At 36.2% G+C, this 23,351-nt stretch overlaps 4 protein-coding genes and 2 non-coding genes across 7 annotated transcripts; 4 read left to right on the forward strand and 2 right to left on the reverse strand.

Annotated features, from left to right (window-relative positions):
- The first annotated feature begins 1,968 nt into the window (after positions 1 to 1,968).
- LOC137939200 (uncharacterized) lies at positions 1,969 to 5,099 on the forward strand. Of its 2 annotated transcripts, XM_068784424.1 has the most exons (6): positions 1,969 to 2,296; positions 2,974 to 3,036; positions 3,193 to 3,359; positions 3,602 to 3,709; positions 4,064 to 4,435; positions 4,511 to 5,099. In XM_068784424.1, the coding sequence occupies exons 4-6, from the start codon at positions 3,622 to 3,624 to the stop codon at positions 4,714 to 4,716; spliced, it is 666 nt and encodes a 221-aa protein (XP_068640525.1). In that variant the 5' UTR covers positions 1,969 to 2,296; positions 2,974 to 3,036; positions 3,193 to 3,359; positions 3,602 to 3,621; the 3' UTR covers positions 4,717 to 5,099. The 2 variants fall into 2 exon arrangements, 1 of the variants encoding a protein (XP_068640525.1); XR_011109928.1 differs by lacking the exon at positions 3,602 to 3,709 and having other exon boundaries at positions 4,064 to 5,099.
- Positions 5,100 to 6,487: 1,388 nt separating this feature from the next.
- Positions 6,488 to 8,569, forward strand: LOC137939261 (5-amino-6-(5-phospho-D-ribitylamino)uracil phosphatase, chloroplastic-like). Its single transcript, XM_068784494.1, has one exon. The coding sequence runs from the start codon at positions 7,274 to 7,276 to the stop codon at positions 8,411 to 8,413; it is 1,140 nt and encodes a 379-aa protein (XP_068640595.1). The 5' UTR covers positions 6,488 to 7,273; the 3' UTR covers positions 8,414 to 8,569.
- Positions 8,570 to 9,400: 831 nt separating this feature from the next.
- Positions 9,401 to 10,183, reverse strand: LOC137938121 (ubiquitin domain-containing protein 7SL RNA1-like). Its single transcript, XM_068783103.1, has one exon. It carries the CDS (start codon positions 10,181 to 10,183, stop codon positions 9,401 to 9,403), a length of 783 nt encoding a protein of 260 aa, XP_068639204.1.
- Positions 10,184 to 12,685: 2,502 nt separating this feature from the next.
- Positions 12,686 to 12,757, forward strand: TRNAP-UGG (transfer RNA proline (anticodon UGG)). Its single transcript has one exon. It is a non-coding gene; the product is annotated as a tRNA-Pro (tRNA).
- A 609-nt stretch (positions 12,758 to 13,366) lies between these two features.
- TRNAS-UGA (transfer RNA serine (anticodon UGA)) lies at positions 13,367 to 13,438 on the forward strand. The gene has a single exon. It is a non-coding gene; the product is annotated as a tRNA-Ser (tRNA).
- Positions 13,439 to 16,105: 2,667 nt separating this feature from the next.
- Positions 16,106 to 22,692, reverse strand: LOC137939056 (protein TIC 20-I, chloroplastic-like). The gene is made up of 3 exons (XM_068784228.1): positions 22,476 to 22,692; positions 17,799 to 17,988; positions 16,106 to 17,230 (listed from the first exon to the last, which is right to left on the reverse strand). The coding sequence occupies exons 1-3, from the start codon at positions 22,476 to 22,478 to the stop codon at positions 16,581 to 16,583; spliced, it is 843 nt and encodes a 280-aa protein (XP_068640329.1). The 5' UTR covers positions 22,479 to 22,692; the 3' UTR covers positions 16,106 to 16,580.
- Positions 22,693 to 23,351: the final 659 nt, after the last annotated feature.

Consider the following 23,351-nt stretch of genomic DNA (forward strand, 5'->3'; position numbering starts at 1 on the left):
TAATATGGTTGAACTCCTATGGGCACCTTTTTTTGACTTGTTAGTCTGCTTTCCCTTAATGCAGTCTACACAAGTCTCAAAATCAGTAAAATCCAGAGTATTAAGTACCCCTTGTTCCATCACCAGTCTTCCTTCTTCTTGAACACACATGGTCAAAAGTTCATTAATTGACCATTTATCCTTATGTGTGTTGTAGGATATTTTGAAGGGTCCATATTGGTGCAGAAGGGTATTAAGGATGTAGTGCACTAGGAAATATTCTAACATATCAACCTCAAGTTTCTTCAATTGTGCTGCAATATCCCTCATTTGCATGATGTGTTCGCGCATACCTCGTATACTGGTGAGCTGGAGGGATGAGAGTTTCATAATTATGGTACTTGCTAGAGCCTTGTCTGAAGTGACAAATTGTTCATCAATGGCTTTTAGCAAGTCTTTGACTTTTTTCATGTTGGTCGACGGAACCACGAATACCAGCAGAAATTCTCGTCTTAATGAACATCATGCTGAGGCGATTAGATCGCTCCCATCGTTCATAAAACATGATTTCAGTTGCAGTGCTGGTATTAGTTATTGCTGGTGGTTCGTCTTTCCTAATAACATAGTCAATATCCATCCACCCTAAATGAAGAAAATTCTCTCCCTTAAGATCAGGGATTTTACAACGAATATCAAAGAAATTGACAGGTTGTAGAACTGCATAAAATTACAAATGACATGTTTATGTTAAAATTGAGGCTTGAATCATTATCATGCTTTACCAATGTAAATCATGCTTAAAAATGGAATCTATTGACATAAAAACATGCCTGTGGGCTAACTTTTTTAATTCAAACAAATTCATTATTCTTTATGATTAAACTATATGATAAAACTAACAAATTATTTATGAAGTCATAATTCATGTGGATAAATTATGAATAATTTGATATTTTATCCTAACTAATAAACTCAAATATAATAAAAAATCAAGTAGGATAAAATTTATTATATTAAGTCAAATTAGTTACAATTAATGTCTAAAATATACTAGATGTGATCCTAATCATAATATATAATTTTTATAGGCAATTAAAGATGTTGTGGCTACTCTCTAATTAATAAAAAATTATATAGATCACTAGACATTAAATCGCATAATGCGAAATTTTTATGAGAATAATATGAATTGCATAATTTTAACTAACACTAACAAGTGATCATTATGCACAAAAATTCTCATAATATATGCATAATTTGAAAACAATAATATTATGCATAACTTTAATTTCATGCATTTAACTATATGTCAAAAATGCATAAAAACATATTACTGAAAAATACATATCTAAATGTCAAGAATTAAGACATACGCGCCAAATTCAGTGTTTGCACAAGGGTTCGAATCCCGCTCTCTGATCACTTTCTTTGAAGGTTTTGTATGAGTGAACGAGATTGGGGACCAAACCTCTATTTATAAGCCAAACTCCCATCAAGCTTATCGGCTTCTGTAGCTGCCGATGGGAGGACGTGGGTCTTAAACCTCCATGGACGTGGGAACGTGGTCTTCTGAAACGGTACCACGTTTTCTATGAAAGACGTTAACCCATTATTTTCGAAACGGAAAGAACATTGGACCAACCTCTAGTTAACATGGGGTCGATGAAAGTGTATGAAACAAACTGGTTAATGAATCACACAATAGGGTTTACCAAAGTCCACTGCCACAATCATACAGAAAAGAAAGGGATAGAAGGAATAGAGATTTATTGCCCTCATATATAACCAGATAAATTCGATTTTTGAGTATATAACAACCTATACTTATTTTTCTAGAATTGCTTTAATACCTTATCCAGTAAAAAGTTTATTATTTTTAACTTTTTATCCAATTTAATAAACTGTAAAATAATTGACACCTTGACTCAATGTCTGAAAAAGTTTAATAAGAGTAGATTTTTCTGTAGATCTCCGTTCGAGGGAGGGAGGAAAACTGCTCCGTTCTTCCAGGCTGGTCCCATGGAGGAAGCCCCCTCTCTCTCCGAGAACCATGCCGAGAAACCAACCCAAATAAACCACCCCGGAATCGAACCTGCAGCCGGAACCCCACCTTCAGAAACCTCAGAGACTGCGGCAGTGCCTCCGTCCTCCGGCCCCAAACCACCAGGAAGAGAAAGGTCAATAATGGGGATTATCGTAACTTCACCTTCTTCAAGATCCGGAAAATCTTCAAGGACCTCCGACCGTATTTCATCGAGGTAACACTGTTGGCGGAGAAAAACTGGAGGTGGAAGTCCATTTCTTTATCTTCCTCGAGGTGTTTACGAATTCCCTTCTGGGTTCCTCTCTTTCTTGCATATTTTTCAAGTTCACTGTGATTTGTTTTCTGGGTGTTTGTAACTTTCGGTAATGCTCCTGCTTTTGGTCGAAGAAAAGCTCTTCTTTCCATGTGGAAGTTGCAAGTTTCATGTAATTCCTTTATGGGCTATTGTAATTTTAATTAAATCTTTTTCTTATACAAGGAAACCATTCAATTGCTTCGTGAATTTTTCTCCTTTTTTCATGGGCAACTGCGGATACTACCTAGCATTTCTGGTGATTAATGGGTTTTTACTTCTTCCGTTTATTTACCTGGGGTGTCTGATCCCAACTGTTCCATGCTTCTTTGATTTGATTTTTCTATTTATTCTTCATTTTGACACTTGATTGAGTATGCTCCATCAACTATAGAAATTCACTTTACATAGACGTTTATGAGGTGCTTGATGAGGCAGATAGTAGTTTGTGTGGAGATTGGGTGGGCTATATTCTCATCTTTTTTAGCACCATTGGTTGTTTAGGTGGTTAAGTTTCATTTTATTGTAAATCTTGATATTACCTAAACTTCTGTTGGGCAATTTCTACTTTTCCTAGATGAGAATTAGGATTGTCTAAATGTGGATTTAGGGGCATCAACTGACTCTCTGATAGCTTTAGGTGGATACTTTCTTTCAGGAAGCTATCTGGGAATGTTTGCTTTTGTCTCATCAAGGAATTCGTTTGACAGAAAATAACCAGGTTGGAAGAATTTGCTGAAAAGATCATCTATATCCCATTTTGGTGATCTGATGACTAGGTCTAAAAAAATTAACCAGAAGGAAATTTCAGTATGCTTTCTTCCTCAAGAGTCTAAGGTTGTAATTTACTGAAACTTCCTGTGTTCATGGATTTTAGATTCCACAAATTGGAATCATTACGAAGTCGATGTCACTGATGTGCGTTACGCAAATGCTGGTGGTCGTGAGGATGACAATGCTTTTGCACTGAAAGAAAGTTTTGGACCTGATGAAATATTTCCCAGAGTTTATCTTTACCTGTGATCCAGTCTTGCCCTACTTTAGGTATTGTTATCTCTCTGCAGTAATAAATTGTTCACAGCTGGAATGAAAGAAAGTACCTCAGTTGAACACATGAAGACATTAATCATTTAAGAATGAATTTTTGATAATTTATTTGGAGACAACATATTTGTAGAAATGTATAAGATTTGTTAGAAACATAAACAGAAAAAAATTCCTTTGCTTTGGAGTTTGCGTAGCATATTTTGACCATAATCAAACATTGGGAGATGTCATCTTTTCAGATATTGAATTTGCTCGTGTTATGACTAATAGCGAAAACTTTGTTCTCTTGATGGTTATGTGCGCCCCAAATTTTCGAGAGAGCAAAGCTGGTGATGAAATTCGAAAACGTAAGCTTCCTAACAGGGTAACATTTGTTTCTATCACCCATCATGCTCCTGTTCCTGCATCTCTTCCACTCTCTCTTTTTCCGTTCTGGTGATTAAAGTGCCTGAATAAGATAGTTTATCTGTTCATTGTATATGATTTGAATTGCTTGATGTTGAAATCTGACTTGAGCCTGTAAATGGATGGACCTAGTAGTTGGTCCACATGACTCGGACCTAGTTCTTTGCAAATGATTCATATAACGAACTAGACTAGATAACAAGCGACAAATGCTAATCAAGCTGCTACAAGGTTTTCCTTTTGTTGCTGCACATCCCGAGAAACAAAATCTGATGGAAATGACAAAGCAACTGCAGATGGAGTTGAAGGAGATAGAAATTCTCAGAAACCAACCGAGGCTCAGCAGCACCTTCCTGGTGAAAGCAATCCAGAATCCATGGAGAGGACACAAGAAGATAAACAAACACATCCACCATTACATACAGAAAGCAGACAAGGAGTTGATGGATCAGGAAGCAGGACTTCATGGAACTTACGTCATTGGTGGTTCTCGACTTGGATGGAACTTATGTCATTGGTGGTTCTCGACTTGGATGGAACTTCACCATGTTTCCTGGAACTTTTCCTGTCTATTATGGTGAATCAAAAGCGAGGTTTAGATCTTGCCAAGCAGCGAAACATAATCAGCAGGAAGGGAAAGCAGGAAGGAGTTGATAAGTCTGGGAGAGGTTCCTTCTGTGCTCATGCTTTACATATATCCATATTTGCATTTTTTATCTGAGACTGACTGGTGACAAATGCAGTCTTTAGCAGCTGCTGTGTTGAACCAGTAATTGGAGCTCTTTCCCAGCCAAAGCAGACATTGAACATGGATCAGTTTCTATGGCACTCTGGTCAGATTTCTTTTGAAGCGGACGATGGGAAAGCATTATCTTGTTTGAGCGAATTAAGACAAGCAAGTGGAAAGGAGACTGGTAATGATACTACTCAACTGTACTTTCACTCTTGATTAGTAGTTGAATTATCTCATGGTTAGCCAATAGCATGCATATAATGAAATCATGGTTTGGGGACTTGGTGGGTTGCTTCCCAACTTGGGCGAGTTGACCCGGATTTTGCCGGTAGCAGGTCGATTCATGGGGGCGAATCGACCCGAATACCTGACCCACCCTAGGTAACGAAGTTGACCAGGTCGGGAATGGAGTCAAGGCGAGTCATAGTTCATCCAGTAAAAATTTACTAGGCGACTCAGTATGAGGATTGGGTGAGTCGACCCAACTTACCCGATCCGACTTGGGATCAGAAGTCGTCGAGTCGAATCCCTGTAAATGAAATGCATAGGCTAATGATAAAAAAAAAAGTTTTATTTCATGTTTATGTTATTTACTTTGAAGGATGGAACTTGTATTTGTAACATTAATTAATTATTTTAATTAATTTGTTTAATTTGTTTAATTACTTTTCATTTACTTTAATGTGATTAAATTAATATTTATCATTAATAACTTAAACACCCTTGATTTGTTGTTTACATTCCAACAACATATTATGGGTCCAATTGATTCATTATCATTAATTATAGAAATTAAACACTAAGGCATATACATAATTTTGATCATATTATTAGGGCAAATAAGTACTAATTTTACTATAAAGTGTACAAATCATTTTTTTAGAGGTATAAAGTAATTAATTCTTTATTATAATTTAATAAAAATATTTATACAACTTTTGTTTCATTTCTTAGGCTTTGTTGGTGTCTCTGGTTGGAAATTTATATCCCAATAAACATTCAGTAAAGATTTCTTATTATTTTCCATGTCGATGTTATCGTAATAACATTGGTCAAAGAGAATTTTTATAATAAAATATTGGTCAAAGAGAAAATAATTCTTTTTGTCGTTTTTTATCCAAATGGTCTATTTTCTTGAATTATTATAATAAATTGCAACTATTCTCTTCTCTTCACAATTTTAGAGCCACATATTAGATTGAGATAGATACATGGCTTTCATTTCATGGGGTCTACATGAATGGACGACCTTGATTCAATATTATAATAATACGTGACTTAAAATATCAAAAATCTCTTTCTTTGGCTTGTTATGTAAAAACTCAAGAAGAACGACAAAATAGAGATATTTGGATCGATGATCCCCTCATTGTTTAAAAAAATAAAATTTTAAATTAAATAAAATTACCTTTATTAAATTTATATAATTAGACCCCTTTGAACCCATAAATAAATAGTTATGATAGTTTCAATGAACATATGAAATAGGCAATACTTATATACAATATTGAAATAAATGTATTCTCTTCTAAGATTGAGATATGCCTCAATCAAGTTTAATTAAATCTAATTTCTTTTCCAAGTCCTAAATATATAAAAAAATAAAAATCCTAAAAAATAAAAGACCTAGCTAATTTTTCCTGTTCAACCATTAATCGAACTAGATTTGTTTACCTCCTCCATCGTCTTCTTAGTCGGGAGAGTAGGGGTCGAGCGACTCGACTTAAATTTTTTATTTTTTAAAATTTATTATTGGTATTAATTGATTCGACTAAATTGAACTATTGTTACTTAAGTGGATTATTGATCTAAGTTTAACAATATTGACACTTAGTTTGAGCAAAGCATAAAAAGGATTTTAAGCAAATATTGCATGGAAATATTTTAATAAAAATTAAGAAAAAATTAATTGATAAGCCTTTATGACTAACATTCACAAGTTTGTACCATGTACATTGTACATAAGCAAGGGTAAATCCGTATTTTCATAGTCTCCTTCACAAACTTTGACACGTCTCCTGAGAGTCGCTTGTGTCCAGAAAAATGGCCGCGGGACGACCTCAAAAACGCAAACTCGTACGAAAGATCCTTCCGAAGAATCTGGCGTTTGCGTCCTCGGTTGGCTTCTGTGCCTGTTACGTGCTCGACGTATCTTCTCTCTTGGCCGCCCGATCCCTTTCGGCGGGCCGATCTTTCCGGGTTCCTTCCTTCTCTCCGTCCAATAGTTTATGTAGATGTATCTTCTCACGCTTATCTGTTTGCCTGCGTAATCCGACACACAGTTTTTTCACATCTGATCGTGGAAACAGTTTCTGGGTCTGCTGATTTTTTGTGCGGAAGGAATTTGGGGAGGGATTGGAGCAGTATAAGGTAATTTTCGTTGAGCTTTTTCGTGCTTTTTTTGGTTGGGTGCGGTTGCTGAATACTTTGGAAAGGTGTGTGAGAGTTTTCGTCTTGGAATTGGAGATAAGCAGGGGAGCTTTAGAGCTTCTGTTTCTGTTTTGGGAAATTTGAAGACTTGAAGTTGAAATTGTTTTCCTTTTCCTTTGTGTTGTTTTCTACTCGGAGGGATTGTCTAGGAATATGAAACAGGTATTGCTCTCTCTTGAAATCTAGGTTTAAGAGAAGAGTATTTCAAGTTGTGGATTAGGGGGGAGAGTGGAGCCAATCCAACTGCTTGTTTAGATTTGTACGTAACTGGGTCAAACTCAAAAAAATTCTGTTAAGAAGAAAGGGTGTGCAAATTTTGTAATTGACAATTGGATTCTGCAAAATGGTAGATTCAGTTGCCACGTCTCTTCTCAGCTATGGGCCGTCATACCAGTTGTCCTGTTACAGAGACAGGATTCAAAGGCCAAAACTCGGATCTTGTCGGTTCCTGGCAAATGAATTCATGGGCCGTCAAGTTTACTTGGCTCCATCAAGAATCAGGAGTCGATTTCATCAATTTATGCTTTCTGTAACCCGAGCTCTAGCCATGGAGATCACAAAAGAAACCCCTTCTTCTAGTGAAGAAGATAAAATACCCAGGGGCCTAAATTACTTGGTCGATACTGGTTTCAATAGATTCAGTTCTTGGCCGCCGGCAAACAAGGCTGATAATCCCAAGCTGCACAACCCTTTGCTCAGACAAGAACGAATGGGTTGTGGGTGGTTGGGTGCAATTTTTGAATGGGAAGGAGTAATTGTTGAAGATAATCCTGATCTTGAAAAACAAGCTTGGTTGGTCTTATCCCAAGAGGAAGGGAAATCCCCACCCCCCACCTTCATCTTGAGAAGGATCGAAGGAATGAAGAACGAACAAGCAATCTCTGAAGTGCTTTGCTGGTCAAGGGATCCGACACAGCTGCGAAGAATGGCTGACCGAAAAGAGGAGATTTACCAATCTTTGTTAGGGGGATTCTATAGAGTAAGATCTGGTTCACAAGAATTTTTAACCACTTTGATAAACTACAAAATTCCAATGGCTTTGGTCTCCACCAGGCCCAGGAAAAACCTTGAAACAGCCATATCCATGATTGGATTTGAAGGATTCTTTAACATAATTGTGGCAGCAGAAGATGTTTATAGGGGCAAACCTGACCCAGAGATGTTTATTTATGCATCACAACAACTGAATTTTATACCTGAAAGGTGTATTGTGTTCGGGAACTCAAATTCCACGGTAGAGGCAGCTCATGATGCACGAATGAAGTGTATAGCTGTTGCAAGCAAGCATCCGATATACGAGCTAGGGGCAGCAGACTTGGTGGTCCGGATGTTAAATGAGCTTTCAGTGGTTGATTTAAAGAACCTTGCAGACATCGATTCAGCAGAGTTCGAGTCTCCGGAACCTGAGCTGGAGATGGAAGAAGAGGAGGAAAGGGGCTCATTTCCACCTAGCTCAGTAGGATTAGATGATAATTTCTGGTGAACTGCTACCCTACCAATTATATGTAGTATATGTGTACAGTGATACAGTTGATTATTTAGCTCATGCCATGTAGTTAGGGTTCAATGGGTCCTCATTTAATCATTTTAAACTGTGTATATGTTTTCATCCCTACCAAAAAGCCTTTATTTGCTGTAATCTGTGTACAAAAAGACATTGGGTAGTCTGTATTGGATTCCCCATTTCATGATACAATGTATTACTGCTTTGTGTCAATGCATCTTCTTTCAATGTTTGTCTATTCCCCAATCTGTTGAATATATGTGCACCTTAACCAGCTCCATGGAAGAAGATAGCTTTCCAGGGTGCTAGTTCTGGAACAAAATCTGTAGTGTGGGCATGGATTCAGTTGACAGTGGTAGTACATAACTGCAGCTTCTGAAAGGCTTCTGTGCTTTTGAACAATAGCTGCTGAACCTAATGGCCTTCATGAATCGGTTTTGAAACAATTCTAAGCTTGGTATCTGAAACTTAAGCTTTATAGAAGTATTTCATAGGTTTTAAGTTCAGCAGCAGTTGTATTAACCAGCCCCATGGAAGAGATGAGCTTTTCAGGGTTCTAGTTCTGGAACAAAATCTGTAGTGTGGCAATGGATTCAGTTGACAGTGGTAGTACACAACTGCTGCTTCTGAAAGGCTTCTGTGCTTCTGAACAATGGCGGCTGAACCTAATGGCCTTCATGAATCAGTTTTGAAACAATTCTAATCTTGATATCTGAAACTTAATCCTTACGGAAGTACTTCATAGGTTTTAAGTAATATCGTTTTTATTGCTATCCAGGAAAAAAAAGAGTGGAAGAAGTCAAACGCTTGATTGATTTCATGGCGACTAGTTATAGGATTGATCAGTAAGAAAAAAAATTGAATGACTAAATTCGTTAAAATGCTGTTGTTCTCAGTTATTATTCACACGTCAACAAAAAAATTCATTAGTGGAAAGAATTTCGATCGAAAATGAATGAATTGAAGTCACGATCCACCGGTTACACTTCCGTTGAATATCTCGATCGTATCCCCTTGCCGCACCTCATGCCAACGGAAGGTCTGATCCTCCTCCATGACGTTCTGTTTGTAGATGAAGAAGTACCCATCCTGGGGAAGATGAAAGTGAAGATGGTGGTGCAGTCTCTGCAACTCCTTCCTCAGCTCCCTCACCTTATCGTTCGGACTCACCTCCACCGGAATCTTCTTTGTCCCGCATTTCGGCTGCACCATTATCTTCACCTTCTTCGAAACCGCACCGTTCGTTGTCCCCGGCCCCAACGGCCTCCCCGCGACCGTGATCTCTGACTGCTCCGATACTCCACATTCGCCCAAAGAGAGTTTCTGATCCTGCAACTCGACGTTTCCGAGAAAAACAGAAAACCTGTTCGTGGGTATTCCCTCGGCTTCTTGAATTCGATCCTTCAACCGGCCTACGGTGTCCCCGGGCTCCATTATCAGCGTGAACTGCCGCTTCGACGACTGTATCTTCACTTGAACCTGCAGGGTGGGGGATGATTGCTCGGAGCTCTGGAATGGTTTGGAGGACTCGGGTTTGAGGATGAGTTGGATTTCGGAGCCCTGGAGGACTTCATAGAACTCGGTGTCGCGCTTGTCGGACATGACTTGGCCGTTGAAGACGAGAGTCTGGCAGGCGACGGGGAGACCTTTGTACCTCTGGATCTTCTCTTTAATGGCGAGGACTGTATCGAAGTACCCCACTTCGATGGAGAATCGCTCGTCGTTGGAGATGATGAAGAAGACGTCCATGGTTAATTCTCTTCGTTCTTCGTTTCAGGGTGGAAGACGAATCTCGGATTTGCAGGTAAGTGGAAACTATGGTGGGAGAAGAAGACGGTGGAGATGTTATTTTAGTTATAACAGCGACCGAAGAATTTGCACAGTGAAGAAGGGCAGTGAAGAAATTCCCTAAATTTCCGAAAGGACTGCTAAAAATTATAGGGAATTTTGGTAATATTATCCAAAATTTTAAAAATAATAATACAAGTAACAGACTTTTGAATTTAATTGTACAAATAACTAACTCTTGAACTTAATTGTACGGTTAAAAGTGACACTTAAGCGCTTACATGGTGCCATGTCATCACGCAACGTAATCACCCGAAGAGTCCTACACCATAGGAAGTTAAATATTAAAAAAATTAATTAATATATAATTTTTTAAATATTTTTAATATTTTTAATATTTTTAAAATAATTTAAATATTTTTAAAAATTAAATATTTATTTTCTAAAAAACTAAATATTTTAAAGATTTAAATAATTTTTAGTTAAAATTTATTATTATAAAATATTTTTAAATATAAGGTAATAAAAAATTTACTGATAAATTAGATTTTTAAACTCTAAAATAAAATTTTCAATTAAAAATATTTTATATCGACAATAAAATGTGTTAAATAGGTAAGAATAATTTTTTTAATTAATTAATATAAGAATTTTATGTTTTTTATTATTAAAAAGAAGGTAGAATTTTTGTACCAACAAATAAAAATTTTAAGACTAAATTATTTTTACTAAATATCGTATTAAATTGATAATATCTTAAAGTAAAATAATTACATGAAGGTATTAAGTAAAATAAAGTATTATTTACATTAAAAATATTTTTGAAATAAATAATAATAATCAAAATTTATATTTTTTATTATATTAAAGTGAAGGTAATGAAATGAAATGTGTAAGATATTCTAAAACTAAAAATTAATGAAAAATAACCTAAATCAATCATGAAAAGAAAATTGGAGAAAAACATAAAATGATGTGGAGGTCAATGATGTGTCACCCTACATGGAAGATGATGTGGCTTACCAATGATATGGCATGTGACATGGTGTAAGACTCTTCGGATGCTAATGTAGTGTGAAATATGGCACCACGTAAGCTTACATGTGACATTTGATTGACACGTGCAATTGACTGATCAAAGTTGGGTATTTGTATAATTAAGTTTAAAAGTTGATACTTATATTATTATTTTTTAAAAAAATTGTGTAATATAATAAATTCCAAAATTAAAAGCATAGTTTTTTAGTCACTAGTCAATTCATGACTTGGATGAATCGGATAAGATTTTGAACTAGGTGAGTCAAATCGTATGGAAGGATTCGACCTTTCTGTTTTTTGCTAAGGCCATCTAGGGTTTAGGGTTTAGGGACTCGACCCTGCTATTTTAGACCAGGCCATTTTAGACTTGCCTTAAGTCCGACTATCGGACCAATTAATCCCAATCTGATTCGAATTTTCATGTGTCTCGATAAATATACAATTTCAAATATAGTGTAAGATAACCTAAATGACCCTTATCCAACCCTCCCTATATATAACTTAGTTGGGTTGATTTTTTAGGCGTAATTCCATTGTAACCCTAAGAGTTTGTTTGGAACCTTATGAAAAAGAAAATAATAAGAATTTGACCATTATTATTTATAAAAAATAATGTGATAGGTCGAAGCAGGCTATCTCAAGGATACATAGATAGGGCAAAGTTATAGGGATCATGGTTGAGGTTGCAGAGATAGATTTCGAGTTTACAAAAACCTAACCCTTAATGACCCTTATCCAACCCTCCCTATATATAACTTAGTTGGGTTGATTTTTTAGGCCTAATTCCATTGTAACCGTAAGGGTTTGTTTGGAACGTCATGGAAAATAAAATAATGAGAATTTGACCATTATTATTTCAAAAAATAGTTAATGGCAATAGGTCGACCTAACTTAAATCTATTATGCAATCCTACCCATTTATTAAATAGGTGTAACATTTAGAGGTGAACCCAATCCCTTCATGTTTCAATCGGGTTCGAGTTAACCCATATAAAATAATAAAAAATAAATATACAAGAAAATTCTAATAAAATATATGTTATTATAAAAAAATAATAAGGGATAAATTTTTTTAAGTACTAGAAAATAAAGATCAATTAAACTAGACCATTTTAATCCTTTTTTTTCAATCAATTAAACTAAAACTCACCGGATCACTCCATCAAACCGAAACCAAATCGTTTATTAATAAAATTAGGTCAATAAAATGCGCCCGAACTATGTATAACTTGGGTCGGTTTTCAATTCATAAAGACCTAATGAAGTAAAAATTTAAAGGGTATTTTACAATTCTTAAATTGTAGTGAATCTCATATTTAAGTATAATCATCTAAAAACCACAAAGGCTACATTAGTCAAACCCATCCACATAATCCAAGACCTTCTTAATAACTATAACTATCGAAAGGCAATAATCATCACAACGGGCGTTTGGTCTAGTGGTATGATTCTTGCTTTGGGTGCAAGAGGTCGTGAGTTCGATTCTCGCAACGCCCCCGCCCCTCCTCTAGTCTAGCAATCTCAAAACAAACAAAACGCCAAACTACAAGAGGGGCTTTTAAGTAATTAATATTTTTTTATTGTTTATTACAATAAATATTATTACTCAGATGCAGATGCAGACACGCCATCGCTACTGGTTTTTCTCTTCCCCTCTTCTCTTCGATTTTCTCTCTGAATTTATAGAAAACAGAGCAGATAACGAGATTTCCAAACATTGTCCGAGAAATAACGGAGCAGTTCCGAAATGCCGATTGAGAAAAAAAATGGGATACAAATCAACAGCTACCAAATTGCATTTGAGTCTGTTTCGGGAAGAACAGCTGACAGTTTGTAAGGAGATGGGAATCGGAGAAGCTTCCTGTGAAGATGGTCATCGAGTAAGACTCACAGCACAGCTTGTCACCCTCCAAGCCATCAGCAGGCATCGTAGAGAATTGGTAAATGGTTTGAAAATCAAGTTACAAGGTTACAACAAATATGGCAGCTCCGATTCTCTTCTCGTAGTTGATCGGAGACCGGACAGGGGACTCGACAATCTGAAAAACACTGACGGGCAAGAAGGATAAACAACTTGTATATATTAACTCAATCTTAAACGAAACAGGGCGTTTGATCTAGAGGTATGATTCTCGCTTTGAGAGCGAGACGTCGCGAGTTCGATTCTCGCAACGTCCCTACTACGTTTCTCTTCAAAATTGCCGGACCTTCAAAGTAATTGGTACTCGGTGGAAGAGAAACGTAGTATTTTTAAATTTTCTCCATCCACTTTTTTTTCTTCCTATTTTCTGTTTATTTCCTTTGAATTTTGAAATGTTTATAAAATTAAAATATATACTTTAATATAGGGGTGGAGAGAAGATTTACCAAAATCGAACATATTATTTTTTTAAATTATAATTTTATAAAGAAAAACTTCTTCAATTGAATTTTTATTGTTCTTTATTTTTAATATTGACAAATATTTTATATTAATTAATTATCTAATATTTTTATTACTTTGAAGCTAGACTGTGTGATCGGTCGAAGTAGGCTATCTCAAGGATACAGAGATAGGACAGAGTTATAGGGATCGAGTCGAAGTTGAGGTTGTAGGGATAGATTTAGAGTTTTCTAAAACCTGGTTGTAACCGACCCTTATCCAACCCTCCTTATAGATAACCAAGTTGGGTCTATTTGGAACCTCATGGAAAATAAAAATGAGAATTTAATTATTATTATTTAAAAAAATAGTTAAGAAAAAATATAATTTAATCATTATCTCATTTTTATTAACTATTTTTAGAAATAATAACGATTAAAGTTATTTTTATCATTTATGTATTTAGTGTGAGTGCATTTTGTGAATTTAAAATTTTTAATCAATTTTACAAATAAAATTGAATGGTTTCAACCGGGTTCGAGTTAACCCATATAAAATATAAAAAAATAAGTTTACATGAAAATTCTAATAAAATATATGTTATTATAAAAAAAATAACAAGGAATAAGTTTTTTAAGTACTAGAAAATAAAGATCAAAGTGTTAAGCCTTTTTTAATTATATTGAACTAGACCATTTTAATCTTTTTTTTTTGTATTTTCAATCAATTAAACCAAAACTCATCAGATCATTCCGTCAAACCGAAACAAAACCGTTTATTAATAAAATTAGGTCAATAATATGTGCCCGAACTATGTATAACTTGGGTCGGTTTTCGATTCATAAAGAACTAATGAAGTAAAAATTTAATAATTTAAAGAGTATTTTACAATTCTTAAATTTTAATGAATCTCATATTTAAGTGTGTAATCATCTAAAAACCACAAAGGCTACATTAGTGAAACCCATTCACATAATCCAAGACTTGTAATTTCAAAAGAGAGCAAAGTATCGTAACTATAACAAACTGAACTTAAAAAGTATCTTGAGTTTGGTTTGTTATACTTAACGAACCTCATTCTTAATTTGAGTTTGAATCAAGCTCAAATAAAAATTGAATTGAATTGAGTTTTTTTTCAAACCAAGCTCGAATTGTTTGTGAGTCGGTTTGGCTAATTGCCACTCCCAATAAGGGTCAGGGTCTTTAGAGTTTCTAAACAAATAGGTTTAACTTAAATGTAGATTTAAAAAACATATAAATAGGTTAACACAAATCGAACTCTGCACAAAGACGAAGAAGGAGAAGATGAGAAATGAATCAGATACCCTCTACCATAATGGCCAAAGCCTTCCTCCTCATGATGTCTCTCCACCGGTTCTCCCTCATCAGCTATAATTTCTGTGTCAACCCCCCCTTCAATTAAGAGTTTTTTATATAAATAACCTTCATTACTTTGTCGTAAATGCTTAATGTCACAGTTTGTGGAACCTCATCTGGTTTTGTGGAGCCTTTACCCTTTTTGTCATCCCCATCATTCTTTACCATCTCATTCAAATGCGTTCTAGTCTATTAATTTTTCTTGATATTTCTTATGAATTGAGGTTGAGGGATCAAGTCGAGGTTGAGGTTGCATGGATAGATTTTGAATTTTCAAAAACCCGACCCTAACTGACCCTTTTCCAACCCTCCAAAAAAAAAAAAAAATGAGAATTTAACCATTATTATTCCCAAAAATAGTTAATAAAAAAGAGAATTTAATCATTATCTCATTTTTACTATTAACAAGTGAGCAAAGTATTGTAATTATAAGAATTTTTTTTATAGGAAGTAATATTTAACATTAATGGGTTTTTGGAGGTCGTGAGTTCGATTCTCTAGTTTGGACCATCAAATTATAAACGATACTCTAGGCTATAGGAAGGTTTTTTTTAGTAATTTAAAATAAAAATTATTTCCTTTGAAATTTAAATATAAAATTTTTATGACAAAAAAAAAGAAACACTGACAATCCTTGTGGCCTTGGATCTCTTTGAGTCAGCTCGATGTAACATGGAGGTCATATTTGTTTAAATAAGATGTAATAAGAGTAATTAGTCAATTCGATTCGTTATCTCTCGAGCTTGAACTCCGAAATTGGTCCGTTTAAATTAACGAGCCGAGCTTGACCAAAGGCAGGTTCAGTTCATCGGCTCGCGAGCCAGTTCGAGGTGAGTCGGGATCGGGAGCAGGGGAGCGGGAGCGTAAGCGAGATCGAGAGAGGGGGGGGATGGGATTTTCCTCCCCTCGTCGCCGTCGAGCCCCCGTTGGCTGTTGTCGCCGCCTCTATCACCGTCAACAGCTACTTGCCGACCGCCTCTATGGCCGTCTGTTTCATTTCTTCCTCTCCTCGCCGTCGTAGCTATCATCCCCGAAGACAGGTCCTCCCCGGCGCCTATGAACCATATATATAAGAAAAAACAACCGCCTTGCCAAGGTAAGCACAATGAATCAGATAAACAGATACTGTTGCTTATATGGGGTGAAGTACCCTCAGGGGCTAATGTCAAATGTTGCTCTAATACATTTTAAAAAAAAAAAAAAAAAACTCTCAACCGGTGTTCCATTCCCTCATTCAGATTGTCTTGGAATAATCATGAAGACGAAGATAAGTCGGGGTATGCATAAGATAGGATGCATTCAGATAGCTGTCAAAACGAATAATATGTCCAGGAGAATGCCTTCATTACTGGAACAATAAGAGACATGGAGAAGAATACCTGCTCAACACAAATCATCCATTCCTGGGCAACATGCAACCCTTTACACCAACAAATACAGTGCACAACAACTACTGGAACACATGGAGAATGCTCAAGATGGAGAGGTTCAGAATAGCAAGCTTCAACAGCAAAAGTAAATTCAAACACTGAACTCAACATTGCAAAAACTTGCCTCTATTTCTCCCATCACCAGCTATGATTAATCATAGGGAATCTGAATATAGGCAGCGTCGCAGACAAAAGGAATATCTGCATACATACCCCCGAGTGCACATCTGATACACTCTAACACAGTAAACAAGTAAGCAAATGCCACAGCTGTCCAAAAATGCATCCCTATCTTGCCCCAGTAAATAGACAAAGGCATCCAACGGCTCACTGTGCCAATCACCTGGAGTGCAATCTCAAGAAGCATTCCCATCACAACATGAAACCGGAAAAAGTGAGGCCACTCTTTCTTCCTCACCACTCCTAAGTATGCAGCAAAGAAATAAGCCATCAGGAACCAGCTCGGCAGCCTTCCAATGGTTCCTAGAAAAGGATAAGTGAGAAACTCAAAGTCCTCTAAGAAGGGATGAAGATGGTATGCTGTTTCAGCATACATCCATGTCTCGTGAAGGGGCATCAGATAGGGGATGCAGGCTAAGGTTCGCCACCACCATCTTGGTTTTTTAGTCATTGGGGGGTAGCGAAAGCTGAATGGAACATCCTTAGATGCTCGAGGGGTTGTGAAAGACCTTTTTCTCCCTGAGGGTTGCTGAGGTAGAGACGGAATTGTATGCATGAGGCTGCCATGATCTCCACATAGCAAGGGTGTCGATGTGGTTGAGAGCACCAGGTTCTTTTGTTCTGCAATTTGAACAAATACAAATATGTTATACTGACTTGTTGACCACGTGAGATTCTGATAATTGACCTTGCTAGAAAAGTGAGTCTATTAGTGAGAGTCAACAAGTGCAACTGAAAGATTTTTTTTTCCTCATTGAGAAGACAAGATAAATAATGCAAAGAAGGCCTCCATTCATTGCTGTAAGCCGCTCCACCTAGTGATTCTCCTTTGGAACACCAACACCTCCAATTTTCTCAGACAAAACAGCCTTAACCATTAGTTGAGGAGGTCCAAGTGGAGGTGACTAGATGTGGACCTTTTCCTCAATGAGTTATCGAAGTATGCTAGGACTACCTATCAGATATTGATGCATTGAAATTAAGGCGGAGTTTCGACATGTGGATTTTCGAGGTACATGCAAGCTTTCAGGCCAATTGTTGGCTTGCATTCATAAGAGAAAGAATCTAAATAAACATATGCAATATAATAACCTCTACTTATCTTCCTATGTGTCACTCACAATCTTTACATTTGATTTCCTTTCTCATCACCTCAATAAATTAAAGCTACAGAAAACATGGAGGCTACCTGTCAAAGGCCAGTGCCTCACTATTTGATGTGCTCGCCAACAACTCTTGATGACTGGAGATGAAAAAGTAATAGGCACATGAGAAAACCATGTGTGTGGAGATACTTTTGAAGAAGGCTTACACAGGCCAGGTCTCAAGATCATATTTCCAAAGGTCATTGTGCACATCTGCATATGGACATCCAAAACCTGCACAGAAATATGTTTATTGGTGAAACAATTATTCCCAAGGGGAAGGGATACAATGAAAGGCTTAGAGAAGCTCTTATCTCACAATTTTACTAAATTAGAGTTCAGAACTTTTAATCATTTGCAAGAGAGAAATTGTCATCAAATTCCTTGTATCATGAAATGGAGCAAATGTGAGCTCTTTCTCTACACGTTTTACTCAAACAGAAAATTCCTAGTAACTGGAATATGCATGCATAATCATAGAACTTCAAGAAATAAGTTTGCACATTAGTTAATTAAGATTGACGAGAATATAACTGCAGTTTGTGAGACCTATAACATAAAGTTAATAACACGAACCAACCCAGGTAATACACTCAACAAAATAATGAAACTGTCAGTGCATAAAAAAATCAGAAAATGAAATTATTAAATGACAAGACTAATTTCAACAACAATATCCACCAGATAATTTTATAGACAACTTTCCGGTCCCAGTATTACTGATGCCAGTTCCATCTTACCATTTTTCCCAATCCCAAGCTCATATTCAAATCTGACATTTCCGAGTTTGACATAAGTCCAATTTAAAGAATGCCTTGCTATCTGTACCTAGTCTAACTAGTGAGACAGCACAACAGTAATGATCCAGTAACAATAGCACATCACAACACCAAATCATTGGAAAAATAAAATTTCTTGGATCAAAAGAATAATCTGTTTTGAGAAAATTGGACAAAGTACCAAAATTGATAGGGGTGGGTTAAAGGTGGCTTTAGCAGATTAAAATCCCCACAATGTCCCCAACACACCCCCATCTACCTGATGTAGAAGTGTAAGTAAAACAAATTGAAGGAATATGATGAGATTGCTGACAGAACCTCAAAGATATGCCAAGCTCCATCAGGAAGTTTGTCACAACCAACTTCATACAACAGATGAAAACAGAGTTTGTTATGAATGGACATCAGTTCATGAATAATCAAATAGATTCTTCAAATATTTTCTTCATCTTGTGTTTCCGTAAAGAAATCTTAGAGATGAGAGTAAACAGTAGCAGCTTCACAGTGCATTGGTTGGACAGTTTCTGTTCGGTAGTTGATTTGTTAGTTTCTTCGATTTTTTTTCCTTGCCTATGTTATTTTCTCTATTGTTCCTCCAAAAGTCTGAAAATTAGAGAAAGCCTTAAGGTCATATCAGTGGACCAAGCAGCTAGATGAAATGAGCTTCTGTCAATCATAAGAATTCTGTCAAAGACCAGAACTTTGTCAGCCTTGTCTATCACAATGTCCTTCATCACCTTGCAAAAGCTTTCAAAGCATCCTTCTTCCCAGTTTCTTGTTATCTTCCTCCTCATTAACATCATGTTTCAACACTAATTGATAGCTGAGACGAGCTTCTTCCCTATACACCTACTACCTAACAGTATACTCATCAATGGCATCAACCATGAGGAAGATCTCATAGCCCTTCTTGTTCAGCCTTTCCAAGATGGGACATCTCTTGAAAGCCTTCTTGCTTTCACCAGTATCTAGTGTGTCCTGTCCTTCCTTCATCCTTGTGGCATACTCCAAGCTAGTAATCTCCTCTCCACTCTTATTTAAATGGTACTTGATGGGCCTATCTGATGCAAAGGTTGATTGGATAGTCCAGAGGGAAACTGCTGCTTCTACAGCAACATAGAAAGTTGATCTTCAAAAGTAGGGAGTTATGACTGTTAACCCATGAATTCTTGCATAAGTTTGTGTACTCTTGCAACATGTGGACTCCCTGTCGGAGATCATTTACAAGAGATTCAATAGAGTTTGAAGTTGATTTGAGTGGATAGGCTCAATAGAAACACCATTGTTATATGATTAGCAGGGAAGATAGTTAAGAACCAAGATGATTGACACTACAACACAAAACAGAGTAACATATTTTTGTAATAGAGAACTACTAATGGCACTTGAGCAGTATAAAACTGAAAATAAACAAGGAGTTTGATTGTTCATTTCAAGAACAAGACACCATAGAGAACTATTAACAAAGATATTAATAAAAAGAAGAATTGTAAACCTTTTCTTTCCTCTGAGCTTCAATATAAGCTCTATTTATAAAGTTGAAGGTTGTATCCCAAAAACAATTCATGAATGTCATGTTTTTCTATTATAATTCTATCTACAACTGAAATCTTTTGTTTTTTTGTTGAGAACACAATCAGTTGAGAGGATTGATTTAGGTAACTAGGCTTGACTCCCATATCTTTGCGTTGTAACCGTCCTGTCAAATATTTGAACATTTTGCTCCTCCCTTAGTTCACTGAAACATTACCATCTTCCATGGCCACCTTCAAACTGCACCTACATCTTGTGACATAAGGAAATGTGGCATCTCAAAGGGTAAGGACTAATATATTTGAAGATTTAGCAAGAGAATCCAACTTCTCAATTGATTATGTTCCCAACCGATTCCTATTTGAACTGAATTGCATGTCATTCTTTCATTATTCTAGAGCAGCAAAGTAGAGAAGACAGAATTTTTTCTATCATTTTCTTAATTTCTTGTTATTTTTTTTCTCTATGTTGACCATTGAACTTCTTGTCTTTTTCCAACTTTACAAACTGGTCAAGAGCTCAAAGCAGTATTCTATTATAGGAAAATGATACTTTGTTACTCTTCTTAGTTCTCAAATATGTTTCAACTAGGCAGATTACTGGTGCTTCCATTAAGCCTCCCTTCAACTCAAATCAACCATGATCTAAGACATGGCTTCTCTCAATGCTCTTTCAAAAGATAGATGACAGCGCTTCTACAAATTCTCATGAAATCCAACAAAAGATTTTCACCAATTTTCCCAATCACACATCCATGCTACCCGCTAAAGATTGAGAAAAACAATTGGTGAAGAAACACTCTTTAATTCATCAGTCACCCAAATTACATCTGACCAAAGAAGACCATGAGCAGGAGGTGAGTGATGATAAAGAGGAGGAAATGAAAGATGAGGGTGATGTTGAGAACACAGAAAAGGAGAAAGATACCAATTCTAAGAAAAAGTTTCAGGAAATGTCTCATGAATGGTCTCTCATTCACAAGAAGAAACTCATCTAGCTGCACAAAACCAAAGGTGGTCACCAAGGACAAGTAGGCCTCTTGCTATAAAAGCCCGATTAATGACCAGGGGGACCTCTTTGCAGTGAAGCACTTTCCTAGAGTCTAAGCCAATGATATTTGTCCCAAGATAACCTCCATCTTGATCTCTTTAACTGAAGGAAGAAGTTGGATAACATCAATGTCAAAAGTTGGGTCTAAAGCTCATCCAAATATGACTAGCCAAATTAAGAAATATTTTTCTCAACTAATAAACCCAAAATCTTTCTACTCATTTTTCTATATGGGACAATTCTTTCCAACACTCCTCACGTGTTAACCCATTTTTCTGACTCCTACTATTTGAGGTGGAACCCACATGCTTGAGCACCTTCTCGGATACCATGTTAGAAGTTGGGTCCAAGTCACATCCCAAAATGACTAACCAAGTTAGAAACTCTTTTTCCCAACTAATAAATCTATAATCTTTTTACTCGTCTTTCATGTGGGACAATTCTTTCAAAAAATCAAGCTCTATGTGCACAAAGTCATCATAGTAAAAACTGAGGAGCTAATTCCAGAATGTCAACCTTTGTAGCTTTCTTTCCCTTAGTTTAGTTGAACTTCACTGTCATCTATGGCTGCCTCCACCATGGCCATGACAACATGGTGTCTCGAAAGCGAAAGGAATGTTATTGTTGCAGGCACAACCTCAAAGATATTTCAGGCCCCTTTACCACAAGTTTGTTATAGCTACACAGCCTCAAAGATATGTCACCCCATCATCAAGTTTTGTTATGCCAACTCTGTTCCAATGACAATAGACTTTGTTACGAATGGACAAAATTTTGAAAATAAAGAGCTATAAGTAGCAACAGAACCATGAGAGAAGGTAGCTGAAAAACAAGTCTTATTTTTCGGTTTCATTTAACCTTCTTCTACGTCTTGTTATTCAGTAAAGAAATGCAGAAAGGAGAGCGAACAGTAGCAGCTTCAGTGTCCTGCTTCTATTTTGCGATGATCTGATTGTGAGATGTTGGATTTTTTTTCTGCCAAGTAGATGATCTGAGAGCTTTTCTAACTTGTTTCTTTCAAACGTTCTACAATTCCTCTGAGAGTTTGTAAACGAGAGAGCAGCAGCAGCATCTATTTCGTCCTTAAGATCATATCGGAACCAATGAAATCAACAAAGAAAAGACACAAAATTTTAAATTGAAGACACAGTAGTTAAGTTATCCTTACCGAAAGACTACCAGAGCAACACAACACAGACCGACAAATTACAATGTAAACGTTCAAAAACATACTCCAACCAGAAGGGGCGACAAAAGGAAAGATTTACTCAAAGAATTCACCATATATAACTATAATATCAAACATTTATTTCAGACAGCAAGTAGAAAAGGGAGAGAGGATTTATTTGTAGTGGGTACCATTGACGAGCTAAGGAGCCAATCTGGTTACCACTGCGTACTACAGACAAGACGATAAGTCCATCCCAAAGATTTCTCACCACGAACGGCGCATAGGCCCTAGACGAGAACCAGCATTGAGCATTCTTGAACGAGAGCTCAATGTTATGGGCCAATCCTTCACCAGGTAAAATGGGGTGTTCGGATAGGGACTGAAACGAAATCCTCGAGGAAGAAGTCCGACTTAGTTGGAGCGTCGTCACCTCTTTACAAAATTAACCTTTTATATACTGTTAATTACATGTTAGAGTAACGAGAAAAATAAATATTTTTATCTTAGGTTTAAAATTAGACTTGATTTACATATTTCGAACTCGAACAACTGGAATGAAGCCGAGCCTCGAACCTAAAATTATAATCGAATTTGAACCAAGTTAGAACTCCAATATGCATTTAAAACTTTTTATAAAATACATGTTAAATAAATTGTATATAAAATTATGCATAAATTTTACATAAAATTGGACAGGACCTCTATATAAAATTGGGCATAACCTCTGTACATAAATAAATTATTCATAAATACTGCATAATATTATACATAAAATTTATTCAATAATCAAACACAAAAATATTATTGAAATATCGATATCAATTTATAATCATCCAAATAAAAATAATAAATCTAGAATAAATTTATAAATTATAATTTCACTTTACTCGAAAAGTTAGATATATTGGTCCATGTCTCAATTAAGAAATATGAGTCGGCTTACTAGCTTCTGAACCGAACCATGGTTCACTCAAACTCGGCTCATTAACTTAAACGAGCTCAATCTCAATCTCAAATTCGAATCAAGATCGAGATAAATTGAACCGAACTGAGCTAGAACCAAC

Source organism: Aristolochia californica, unplaced genomic scaffold (genome assembly GCF_029961685.1).
Source record: "Aristolochia californica isolate CCGP_79_NKW_82.1479 unplaced genomic scaffold, dmAriCali1.0.hap1 SCAF_8, whole genome shotgun sequence".
Classification (NCBI taxonomy): Eukaryota; Viridiplantae; Streptophyta; class Magnoliopsida; order Piperales; family Aristolochiaceae; genus Aristolochia; species Aristolochia californica.

Excerpts from the sequence above, each read along its gene's own strand:
- LOC137939200 (XM_068784424.1), top strand. The coding sequence starts at position 3,622 with ATGACTAATAGCGAAAACTTTGTTCTCTTGATGGTTATGTGCGCCCCA. Across the intron at positions 3,710-4,063 it reads TGGTGATGAAATTCGAAAAC|ATGGAGTTGAAGGAGATAGA; the intron begins GTAAGCTTCCTA and ends AAGCAACTGCAG. Across the intron at positions 4,436-4,510 it reads AGTTGATAAGTCTGGGAGAG|TCTTTAGCAGCTGCTGTGTT; the intron begins GTTCCTTCTGTG and ends TGACAAATGCAG.
- LOC137939261 (XM_068784494.1), top strand. The coding sequence starts at position 7,274 with ATGGTAGATTCAGTTGCCACGTCTCTTCTCAGCTATGGGCCGTCATAC.
- LOC137938121 (XM_068783103.1), bottom strand. The coding sequence starts at position 10,183 with ATGGACGTCTTCTTCATCATCTCCAACGACGAGCGATTCTCCATCGAA.
- LOC137939056 (XM_068784228.1), bottom strand. Across the intron at positions 17,231-17,798 it reads GAGGCACTGGCCTTTGACAG|AACAAAAGAACCTGGTGCTC; the intron begins GTAGCCTCCATG and ends TTCAAATTGCAG.